General features: G+C 46.3%; 1 protein-coding gene across 2 annotated transcripts in view; it reads right to left on the bottom strand.

Moving 5' to 3' along the window:
• Nucleotides 1-282: 282 nt before the first annotated feature.
• Nucleotides 283-12263, bottom strand: part of LOC122801597 (cytochrome P450 2U1-like) — a 356967-nt gene continuing 344986 nt past the window's right edge. For both annotated transcript variants that reach the window (XM_044071061.1, XM_044071060.1), the window contains one exon: nt 283-670. In XM_044071061.1, the coding sequence (XP_043926996.1) occupies nt 489-670 (182 nt within the window). In that variant the 3' untranslated portion in view covers nt 283-488. The remainder of the gene's footprint in view (nt 671-12263) is intronic.

Genomic DNA, 12263 nt, shown 5'->3' with positions numbered 1-12263 from the left:
GTGTTTATGCCTATAAAATACAACCTACAACTATAACTGGGAGCCACCAGATTCTGTGAAACAGATGCAAATTCTGTGAATTTAAAGTTGTGTCTGATTCACTCTTTCAGTGCAAAATGGTAATCTCTTGTGTACTACTGCATACAGTAATTAAATGTGTCATATGGTGCTGGCATATGTGTGTTTACTTTTATGAATCAAAGCACAACTAGTAACAACAGGGATTTAAACAGCTGTAGTGTGGGCATCCCTTTCTTGAGCTAATAAAATTAGTACTTCAGCTAGCACTAAGCAACACACGCAACTTTATTCTGTAAACAGCGAATTAGGTACAAACACTCCTTAGAAGACGTAGGTTACAGCTGCACTTTTCACACTGCAGTAGTCTGAGTAATAAAAAGAAATGCTTGTTAATAAGGCTTTATACATTTTTCATTTCTGTAATCCATCATGGGCTGGAAAAATAATATATTATAACCTATAAACAATTAACAGCGTTCTGAAATGCAAACTTCAAAAGGGAAAGGTGCTAATATCAGTCCAAGTTGTCCCTCCATTGATGGCACTGCAGCATCAGGAGGTAGTGTAAAATGAAAAGCCTGCATGAGATAGGCAAACGTTAAAAAAAGCTCCATCTTCGCCATCTGCTCCCCCATACAAACACGATGACCTGAAAAGACAAAAATAAAATAAATACAAAATACAGCATCCAAAGATTATATACTGTAAAATTATTAAAAATGCATCTAAAGAAACTGCTCCAAAAGATAAATATTTAATTGCAAAGATTTTTTTTGTTTTCCATCTCTTCCTCCAACTTAAGGATCACAGACTTTGAAAGAAAAGTTTCTAATATGTTCAGTGTTTCTGCTGCACTCAGATAGCAGACTGCCATTTATCATGTTTGACTAATTTGTTTAATTTACTTAACTGTGTGATTATTTGGTTACCAAGTTTTAGACCAAGTAGTTCCACTACGTTATCATAACGTGTTGCTTCTACAGAATACTTAGGAGTGTAAGGAAACAGATGTGAGTACTAATCAGAATTACATGTCTGAAGGCACTGGAGAAATGCTCCTCTCCATGATACTGGTGAGAGGAGTTTAAATAGTGGCACTTGTGTATGAGTGTTAACCAGGAAGAAGAAGAACTGAATAGTGAGATATCTGCTCTATGTCTGTGGGACAGTGTCAGGATTTGCTCCTAATTAGCAGCCTGGTGGTGGTAGTGGCAGTGGTGGGGGGAGATGAGGACCACAGCAGCAGCCAGGTAAAATGGGGCAATGCTGCCAGAAGCCAGTAGTTGACCATGTTCTGGGGAGCACCCTTACTGGTCCACAATAATATCCCTCCATGTATCAGACACAACAAGGTAGAGTATAACATAAAAGCCACCAGCATACAATACAAAACCATTTACAGGTTCATACATTAGTACTAGGACAGCTGCCCTTGTGAGCCATTTTAAGCATAGCCAGTTTCTCTTTTTGTGCTCAAATTAACCTATGCCATTTAGATATAGATTGGCCTTACCCATCCCATGGCCGCCAATCTTATATTACCCATAGTGAGAATAACTGGGATCATGCCACGGATAATTTTGAAGGGACCCACGCACAGGCTAAAAGCATTTAGGAGCTGTCTCTGTCCATTAGTAGTACAACAAGCAGTCCTGGGATAAATTTTCTGTTTCCCATCTATAAATGCACATTGCGCCTGAATATGAATAAGGATGAGCTTTGTATTATGCAGATGGGGAGTCTGTTACACAGCAGTAGTATCCTCTGCGAGATATACTTGTCCTTCTAAACCATTCTGTTGATGTTGCAGAAGAGGTTTAGATCCCTAGACTGATTATTTCTGATGCCATTTGACTTGCTGATGTGCATTTCATCCATCAGTATTGGGTCAGAGGATGCCTTGTATGCCAGACACACATCCTAGTTTGTAGGATACAGAGTATAGTGACAGGGCTTCAAGTCAGTCCATGTAGGTCATATAGGACATTTGTGATTCACTGTAAGCTATCCACTTCCCCATCAGGGAACTCAGGGCATACTGGACTTGATATGTCCTGCAATGCATAAGATTGTAGGTGGAGATATGTCCTGCAATGCATAAGATCATTGGTGGAGAGGGGAAAAGACAAACAAGAAGAGATCTTGTAGCAAGCAACTTTTAGTTATGTACTTACCATAACTTTAGATGTATGGGATCCATCTCGCCTACATTCTCTACAAATGGGTTCGGAGCCGATCCTCGGCTCCAACTCGGCGCTATACTATAGAACGCAGTCTCTTATTGGCTGAGTTACCTCATATCCCAGGATGCACCACCACTACCTCCCCAGATCTCGTTTGTTCGCACTCATATCCACAGAGACATACTATTGTCATAACATACTCAGGTCTTTCAAGAGAGGAAAGAAAACAGATTCGGACCGTCCGGTCTCTCCTGGTCTACAAGGCAGGGGGATGGAGGGTGGGTTATTAGGAATGTAGGCGAGATGGATCCCATACATCTAAAGTTATGGTAAGTACATAACTAAAAGATGTAATGTGATCCTATCTCGCCTACATTCTCTACAGATGGGACAGCGTCCCTAGCACCTAATTCCTGGGTGGCTCATTGGAAAACACTCCTGAGTACTGTGGAACCGAAGGAAGCTCGACCCCTGGATGCCACATCTAATTTGTAGTGAGAAACAAAGGTGTGTGAAGATGTCCACGTGGCAGCCGCACAAATATCGCTAACAGAGAGCTTGGAATGAAAGGCTGCCGAAGTGGCCATAGCTCTAGTGGAATGAGCTTTTACGGGAGCTATGAGCTGCTTGTTTGAGATGAGATAAACGTGAGTGATGCAGTCCCTGATCCACTTGGCAATAGTGCCTTTAGTGATGGCTTTGCCTAATCTGTTATCTGAAAAGGACACAAACAGTTGATCTGATTTTCGAGCTTTGTGTGTCCTATCCAAATAGAAGCGCAATTGCCTGTGCACATCTAAGCAGTGAAAGGTGTATTCAGCTCTGTTGGAATATTTGGGAAAGAAGACCGGCAGCTCCATTGATTGCTGTAGACAAAAACTAGAACAAACCTTGGGTATAAAGGATGGGTTTGTCCTAAGAGATACTCTATCCTTGTGGAACACTAGGTAAGGTGGTTTAACACAGAGCCTGAAGCTCTGAAACCCGTCTTGCTGAAGTAATAGCAACTAGAAGTGCAGATGTTCTTCGTTCCCCATTGCTGCAGTCCTTACTATTGGGGTATAGTCCGCGTCCAGTCGGCCCGAATACCAGAGTATAAGGCTGACGTCGGTCAGGGCGCATTAGACTGACGTCAGTACGTCAGGGTACTAATGCGCATGACCGACGTCATATCCCCAGTCTTTTTTGCCGCATGGTCCGATGCAGAAGCAGTTTTGCGAGTGCAGGTTGGCGTTCTGAAATATTTCCGAAACCGGAGTTTCAGACCGAAACAGAGTTGGCTAAGTACCCCGTTGGGGAACATTTTGGTTTTTTCTTGCCTCAGTATTTAACCGGATGTCAGAAAAAGTGAATAACTGTATTTCTTGTGGGAAACAGATACCTCATAGGGATTACCATACCTTGTGTATACCTTGTTTAGGGCCTGAGCACGACGTTGTTGGTTGCCGCTCTTGTGCTAGGTTTAACAAACGCACTATTAAGAGGAGGTTAGACTGTGCCAGGTTAGTGTTTGGGAAGCGTTGCAATTATAAAATGCCGCCGGATGCTCCGACGCCGCTTCGCCCAAGAAGCGCAAGGACAAAACAGCGAAGCCTAGGCTTGATGAACCGGCAGTCCCGGACGTCGGTTCTTTAGAAGGCTCAGTGGAGCCAGAGGTTTTGCCAGGAGTTTCCATGGAGTCTCAGGCAGAAACTTTACTGTTACAGGATGTGCCTTCTCAGGAGGTAGGCCAGGCTGAGGGGGCTTCTCAGGTAACTGTTCTTCCCTCTCTTCCCAAGGTAGTTAGAGTCTCTCCTTCTGTTGCCAAAACTTCTTTGAGAGGTAGGCCTAGTTCAGCTTCAGTGGGGGCTTCTCCTAGCATTTCGGGTTCTGTACCTAAGAAACATATGCTTAAAATGGCAGAAGATTTGATTACTATGATTAGAGGTTCTATGCCCCCGCCTGATAAGAGGCCTAGGGTGGAACCGGAGTTTGATAGTTTTGAACAGTGTTCAGAGGCTTCAGAGTCTTCTGCGGAAGACTTGCAGGAGTATCCTACTTATTCTGATTCTGATGTGGATGATTCCACTCCTACAGCTTCTCCTCCTGAGGATTTCTCATTTTCAGAGACTCTGCATTCCATGAGGGAGCACTTTAAATGGGAAGGCCAGGATTACTCTGATTCCAGGAAAAGGCTTAGGGAATTCTTGTTTTACCCCAGCATAGGCCCTTAGCTATTCCTCCTGTGTTGAATGTGGTGGAAGATGTTTTTGCAGAGGCTTCCTGAACCCTGACTCTTTGCCTCCTGCTCCTGTTAAGCCTGATAGGTATTATAGGGTGCCCAAGCTCATAAGTATTTGTTTAAGAGTCCTAGGGCGGACCCAGAAACTATTTCTCAAGGGCCTAAAGGTGTTAAGGCTTCTGTGGTTAAAAATCCTGTTCCCACTGATAAAGAGGCAAGGGCTTTGGATAGGTGGGGAAAGAAAGTGTATACTTCTTCCACTCTAGCCATGAGAGCGTTGAATTGTCAGTTTCACATGCTAAAATATCAGAATTATCTCCTTTCACAATTAAAATCTAAGGTGGATGCTTTGGCGGAAGGTATTGAGTGTAAAGAGTTGCTGGATTTGGTTCATGTGTCTGAACAAGTGGGTAAGCATTCTTTGCAATGTGGTTTTGATGCTGTACAGGCCTCCTCGAGGGTGGCTGCTACTAGTTCTGTTCTTCGCAGGCATGCCTGGTTGAAGGATCAGAATTTAGCTGAGCATGTTAAGACAAGGATTTTGGATGCTCCTTTACAGTCTGATGTGTTGTTTGGATCGCCTGTGGAAGCAGTTTTAAAGAAAATGGAGGACAAAGCTAAGTCTATGCAAACTGTTAAAGATTTTTGCAGGTGCAGCCACCAAGTTTAGTAGAAATTGGCCTGCTAAGGGGTGGACATATCCTGCTTATGATTCCCAGTCTAGGGGTAGGTCTAGACGTGGTAGGGGCAGGGCTCAAGGTTCTTTTAGGCCTAGAACAGGGAGTTCACCTGCTCAGACTTCTGGTGAGGGCAGCGGTCAGTCCTTTCGTAAACAGACCCAATGACCTGTCTTTTCAGCTGCCAGTAGATTCTCGTCTGGCAGCTCCTTTGGGAGGAAGACTGTCTCTTTTCAAAGAAAATTGGGATTTAATTACTCAAGACAAATGGGTGTTGGATATCATTCACCACGGTTACAGATTTTATTTCCATACAATGCCCCCTTTCAAAGGCATGCCAGACGTTCCTCCTCCACAAAGAAAGGAGGCTCACAAGGAAGTTTCTCAGTTACTCCAGATGGGGGCCATTCAGCCAGTCCCGGTATCAGAAAGGGGCCTAGGATTTTATTCTCGCCTGTTCCTAGTACCAAAGAAGGGGAACACGTGGAGACCAATTTTGGATTTATCTCTCCTCAACACTTTTCTGGACATTCCCAAGTTCAAGATGTTGACGTTACAACAGCTTTTACCTCTGCTGGGCAAAGATCACTGGATGGTAACTTTAGATCTCAAGGAAGCTTACCTTCATGTGCCTATAAGGCTAAGTTGCAGGAAGTATCTGCGGTTTCGAGCTGGACATTCTCATTATCAGTTCTCTGCATTGCCCTTTGGCTTATCTACTGCGCCCAGAGTATTCACAAAGGTTCTGGCTCCAGTGATAGCTTACTTCAGGCTTCAAGGAATTCAAATCTATCCTTACTTGGACGACTGCCTGATTCTGGCTCAAGAAAAGGAAGACCTTCTACAGCATCTGGAATATGTTATAGCAGTGCTAAGATGCCTAGGGTATTCTGTGAACGAAATAAAGTCCAGTCTAGTACCCTCTCAAGACATGTGCTTTCTGGGTGTGAGACTGAATACAGCAGCCCAGATGGCCTTTTTAACCCCGGACAAACAAAAGAGTCTGTCACTTTACTTCCATCAACTATCTCATCAGTCCGTGCTGACTGCAAGGACAGTCCTTCAAGCATTAGGGTTCATGGCATCTTGTATTCTGGTGCTTCCCAATGCCAAACTGCATATGAGGAAGCTACAATGGTATCTCAAAAATGTATGGACACAGCACTGCCAGGATTTGGACACTGTCATTCAAATAATACCTTGCCTTCAAAAAGAATTTTTGTGGTGGGCTCAGGAATGTCACCTAAACAAGGGACTCTCTGTGACCCGGCCAGAGGCGAGTCAGATTTTAACGACTGATGCCTCGGACATTGCTTGGGGAGCTCATCTAAATGGAAAGTGGATACAAGACAAGTGGCCTGCCAGACTACAGCATCTACATATCAACATGAAGGAGATGTTAGCAGTCCAGTTTGCATTAATGGCTTTCAAGGAGTTACTTCTTCCAGGGCAGGTGTTGATTCTAACAGACAACACAACTGTCATGTGGTACATCAACAAGCAAGGGGGAACACATTCTTATCCTCTATGCAGGCAAGCAATGATTTTATGGGAGACTGCGCTAAGCTTGCAACTAACTCTTCAGGCAAGGTTTCTGCCTGGAGCACAGAACTCCTTAGCAGATGTGTTAAGCAGACAAATCATGGATCCCCACGAGTGGAAACTGGATCTTCATGTATTTCAAAAATTGACAGTGTCATGGGGAACTCCAGACATAGATCTGTTCGCTTCTCCACTAAACCACCAGTTGCCACAGTATTGCACAAAGGGGTTTCATCACACAGCTTGGAAAGTGGATGCTCTGTCTTTCAGTTGGAAAAACCTTCATGTGTATGCCTTTCCTCCTCTGCCTCTTCTTCCAAAGGTACTATTAAAGGTCAGACAAGACAGGCCAAGGATGATTTTGATAGCTCCAGATTGGCCTCGCAACACTGGTACCCACTACTACGGAGTCTGGTAAGGAAGCCTCCATGGCCTTTACCTCTGATTCCTCATCTGTTATCTCAGAAGGATGGTCATCTGCTCAATGTCAAGCTTCACTCTCTTCATCTAACAGCCTGGCATATTCTGTGTTGAAACACAGCAGGTCTCAACTTCCTCAACAAGTTTTAAATGTGATTATGGAAGCTAGAAGACCTAGTACAAGGAAAGTGTACGCAGAAAATGGAAGAGATTTTTATTTTGGAGTACAGCAAAGAATTTGCAGGTTTCTGAGCCTAATTTGAGTGTGGCTCTTCAATATCTTACTGAGTTATTGGACAAAGGTTTGTCCTTCTCTTCCATTAAGATTCATGCTGCAGCAATTTCAGCTCACTATGATTGTGACCCACCATTGTTTTCGCATCCTTTGTTCAAGCAGTTTCTTAGAGGGCAAAGAATATAAGACCCCCATGTAGAGCTCCTACTCCTGCTTGGGATCTCAATTTTGTGTTGGAAAAACTTACTCTACAACCTTTTGAGCCTGCGGCTACTGCTGAATTGAAATACTTGTCATGGAAGACTGCTTTTCTGTTGGCTATTACTTCTGCAAGAAGGGTGTCTGAGTTGCAGGCCCTTATGGCAGTAGAGCCATTTTTGATTTTCCATAAGGATAGGGTATCATTACATACTAATCCTTCCTTTATGCCTAAGGTGGTTTCTAGTGTGGCTTTAAACCAAACTATTCATTTGCCTACTTTTATGCAGACCCCCAAAATAAAGGGGAAAAGATTTTGCACACTTTAGATGTACACAGGCAATTGCGTTATTATTTAAGCAGGACTAAGGATTTCCGGCAGTCTCAGCAGTTGTTTGTTTCTTTTGCTTTGAGTTCACAGGGCAAGCCTGTGTCAAAACAAACTATTTCTAGGTGGATTGGCTTTTGCATTGCATTTTGTTATTCCCATCATGGCAAGGAGATTCCAGCTGGGATTAGGCCTCATTCCACTAGGGCTACTGCCACTTCAACAGCATTTCTAAGGGGGGTGGCAACTAAGGATATTTTGGAAGCAGCTACTTGGAGTTCAGTGCATACTTTCTCTAAGCATTATCACCTTCCTATCTACTCTAAGTCTAGGGCTGGTTTTGCCACAGCTGTTTTGCAAGGCATGTTGTCAGCTCCTGCTTCTTTATGATTTGCCAGCCTCCCTTACCTCTGCTTTGGGATTCTACCCAATAGTAAGGACTGCAGCAATGGGGAACGAAGAACATAGTACAGTTTTGTACCTACCATAAATGTAGATGTTCGAGGATCCCCATTGCTGCAGTCCAATTTACCCTCCCTCCTTCCCCTCTGTGTTTAGGGGTGGTTGTGTAGGTGAGGTTACATGCTTATATTTTTGTATATATTCTTGTATATATTGTACATATTTTTGGTGCAGGTATTTTGGGCTTTGTCTTTTTAGGGTCTTCTGACATCTGGGGCAAGAAAAGACTGAGGATATGACGTCGGTCATGCGCATTAGTACCCTGACGTACTGACGTCAGTCTAATGCACCCTGACCGACGTCAGCCTTATACTCTGGTATTCGGGCCGACTGGACGCGGACTATACCCCAATAGTAAGGACTGCAGCAATGGGGATCCTCGAACATCTACATTTATGGTAGGTACAAAACTGTACTTTTTCCAAGAGAGGAATTTAAGGTCGCAGGTAGCTGCCGGCTCAAAGGGTGGCGAGGTTAAGGCACCTAATACCACGTTCAGATCCCACGGGGGTGCAGGTTGGGAAATGGGGGGTCGTAAAAGCCAAGCTCCTTTAATAAAGGCTTTACAAAGCTTGTCGCTCATTAAGGGAGGTTGCACATTTTCATGGAAATTAGAAATAGCCGCCAGTTGTACCTTAATGGTAGATACTGAGCAGCCTTGCTGGAACAGGGAGGCTAAAAATTTAAGTACTTCAGATACCGAGGCTGTCATTGGGTCTAATCCTCGGAGCTGGGCCCAAATAGCAAATCTCTTCCATTTACTGCTATATATTTTCTTCGTAGAAGTCTTGTGGGCTGAAGACAAAATGTGTATGACTTCAGGAGCCAGAGAGTGGGTCCTAATTATGGTTGGAAGAGGAGTAGCCAGGCTGTCAACTTCAACGAATGGAGGGACTGATGGAGTTGTCCTGACTGGTGAGTCAGCAGGTCCGGAACTTGGTCCAGAAACCAAGGACCCTCCAATGCATATCTGTGAAGGAAGGGGAACCAGATTTGTCGAGGCCAGTATGGGGCGATTAAAATCATCTTGCTTTTCAAGCGAATCGCCTTCTGAATCACCTTGGGGAGAAGGGGAACCGGTGGAAAGGCGTAAAGCAGACCGGAGGGCCAATCGTGGACAAGAGCGTCCTTGGGAATCCCCCCCGAAAGTGGGGTTAGAGTGAAGAAGTGATGACACTTCGCATTGAGGGGGTTTGCAAAGAGATCGCAACAGGGGACTCCCCATCTCGTGAAAATCTGTGTTGTCACTCTGTTGTTCAAGGACCACTCGTGAGGGGAGAGAATAGTTCTGCTCAGTCTGTCGGCTAACACGTTGGACTTCCCCGGAATGTGCGTTGCCATTAGAAAACGCTTGGTAGCAATCGCCCAATCCCATACTCTCATGGCCTCTCTGCAAAGGGGGTAGGACCTGGTTCCTCCTTGTTTGTTTAGGTACCAGACTACCGACATGCTGTCGGATTGAATGGCAATTGTACCCTGGGGGAGGTGATTGTGCAGTGCTTGCAACACTAAGAGCACCGCCCTCATCTCCAGGATATTGATATGAAGAAGACTCGTCGGGGTGCCACGTGCCTTGGACCGACCTGTCCAGATAATGACCCCCCCACCCTGTCTGGGAGGCGTCCGTAGTCAGCGTGGCAGAGGGGAGTGGCGGAACGAAGGGTCGCCCTTGATTCAGGTTGGGGGTTATAAGCCACCAACGGAGATCCTGTTTGCACGTGTCCGTGATCAGAATGTGGTGACTGAGGGGAAGGTCCTGATAAGACCACTGGACCGAGAGGAGCCACTGAAGTATCCTCATGTGCAACCTTGCCAAGGGGACCAGAAGAACGGTGGCTGCCATGGAGCCCAACAGTTGCAGAACCATTCTTGCTGGAGCGCGACGCCTGAGGAGCAGAGTTCGGACTTGGGACTGTAGTGTTATGATCCTTTCTGCAGGAAGATAGACTCGGATCTGCCTTGAGTCTATTTCTGCACAGATGAACAGAATACGCTGAGATGGTTGCAATACAGATTTTGACCAATTGAAGGTGATTCCTAAGGAATTGCCCAGTGTTATCGTGGCTGCCAAATTTTGCAAGAGTAGATGCCTGGAGGCGGCAGTTAGGAGCCAGTCGTCTAGGTATGGAAACACCTGGAATCCTAGACTTCTCAAGTGAGCAGTCGCGACTGCCAAACATTTGGTAAACACCCTGGGGGCTGTGGTGAGACCAAAGGGCAGCGCTCGGAATTGAAAATGACTGTCTCCCAGGCTGAAGCGTAAGTGTCTCCTCGACGCCTGATCCATCAGAATGTGATAGTAGGCGTCTTTGAGGTCTATGGAGCACATCCAGACTCCTTTCTCCAACAGTGGGAGAATGGATTGTAAAGTGACCATCCGGAATTTGGACTTTTTTACAAATCGGTTGAGTTTGCTGAGATCCAAAATGGGTCTTAAGTCCCCGGTCTTTTTTGGCACCAAAAAGAATCTTGAGTAAGTCCCTGATCCGGCCTGGTCTGCGGGGACAGGTTGGATGACTCCTTTTTGAAGCAGCTTTGAAACTTCTTCGGCTGCATGATCCCGCTGACTGGGTGGTGGGTCCGGGATTCTTTGGACTGATGGGGGTGGTTGAAGAAAGAGGATGGAGTAACCTCCGGCAATGATTCGAAGCACCCATTGGTCCTGAGTAATGTTTTCCCAGGCCTTTAGGTGCTTCGAGAAACGACCCCCGACTGGCTCCGGAGCTGCACAGTCGGGCACTCCTTCAGGGATGCTGGAAGGAGGAGGAGCCACGAAAGGACTCGCGGTCTCCAGTGTTGCGGGGGCCTCCGCCGCCTCTGGGACGGTGTCTCCCTGAAAAATTTCCTCCTCTGCCTCTAGAAGGGGATCGCTCTGCTGCGCGAGTAAGGCTTCTGAGACTTACGGAACCACATCTTCCCTCCCCTCCTGGCCTTGGGATAAGGCCTGACAAGAGTGGAAAAACGGGCCCCTACGGCAGCCAAGGTCTTACCCTCCTGCTCGCAGCGAGTCAACGTGTCCTTTACCTTGGGACCAAACAAAGAGGACCCATCAAAGGCGTCGGCAAAGGAAGACTTAAAGGCCTCCGCAAAATGACACAGGCGTAACCAGGCTTGTCTCCGAAGAGCAACACCTGTTCCCGCCGCTCTACTCGCCCCTTCGGCCGCATAGGAAATGAGCCTCATGGACGAATTAGCTAAAGAGGATAGGGTAGCCAACTGAGAATTAACTGTCTGAGTTAATTGATCAGGTAAGTTACCCGAGAGGGCATCCGATAGCTCCTTGATCAGATCCCTCTGTAGTCTGGTGAAGTGTGCCAAGTAATTCAGAGACCTTAACGTAAAGGCCGCTGAAGTAAGGGTACGCTTGCCGTACCGATCCATGCTCCTAGACTCCTTATTAGGGGGATGGATGGACGTCGAAGCCTCTGCCACATCTTGTTGGGTGGCAGATGCCACCACCATAGCATCTACAGCCACACCCTTAGATAAGAACTCCTTGTCCGGGGGTGCTGAAAGAAACTTGTTAGGACGAGCTGGCACCGGTTCCACAGAATCCGGGTGTTCCCACGCCCTTCGAGAGATCAAATCCAGAAGCTCGTCGAAGGGCGGAGACACCCAGGAGGCGGAGGGCTGAGCCCCGAAGGCCTTGAGGAACACCGACTCCTCAGCGGAAGGGGGTTTGGATTGCCAATCGCCTCGGTGTTTAAGGATTTCTAAGATGTCAGCAAAGGAGACATCTTCCGATGACGACTTTGGGGACCCCTCCGCATCATCGAGGTCGGTATCTGACGTGAGGGACTCGTCAGGGGAGTCGACGTGCTTCCTCTTACACAGTCTCTTCCTGGGTGGTTCCTCCGAAGGAGAGTCGGAGGAACCTCCAGGAAGAAGGGAACCACCAATGGGGGTAACCTCAGGCCCAGGGGCTCCGCTGTCGCGAGACAGGGGGACTCCAGAAACGCCAGTCACCACATCTAAG

The sequence above is a fragment of the Protopterus annectens genome, chromosome 5.part0, assembly GCF_019279795.1.
Source record: "Protopterus annectens isolate FY-2018-M chromosome 5.part0, PAN1.0, whole genome shotgun sequence".
NCBI classification, from domain to species: Eukaryota; Metazoa; Chordata; order Ceratodontiformes; family Protopteridae; genus Protopterus; species Protopterus annectens.
The sequence above is the reverse complement of the archived record's forward strand: the minus strand, read 5'-3'. Positions and strand labels throughout refer to the sequence as shown.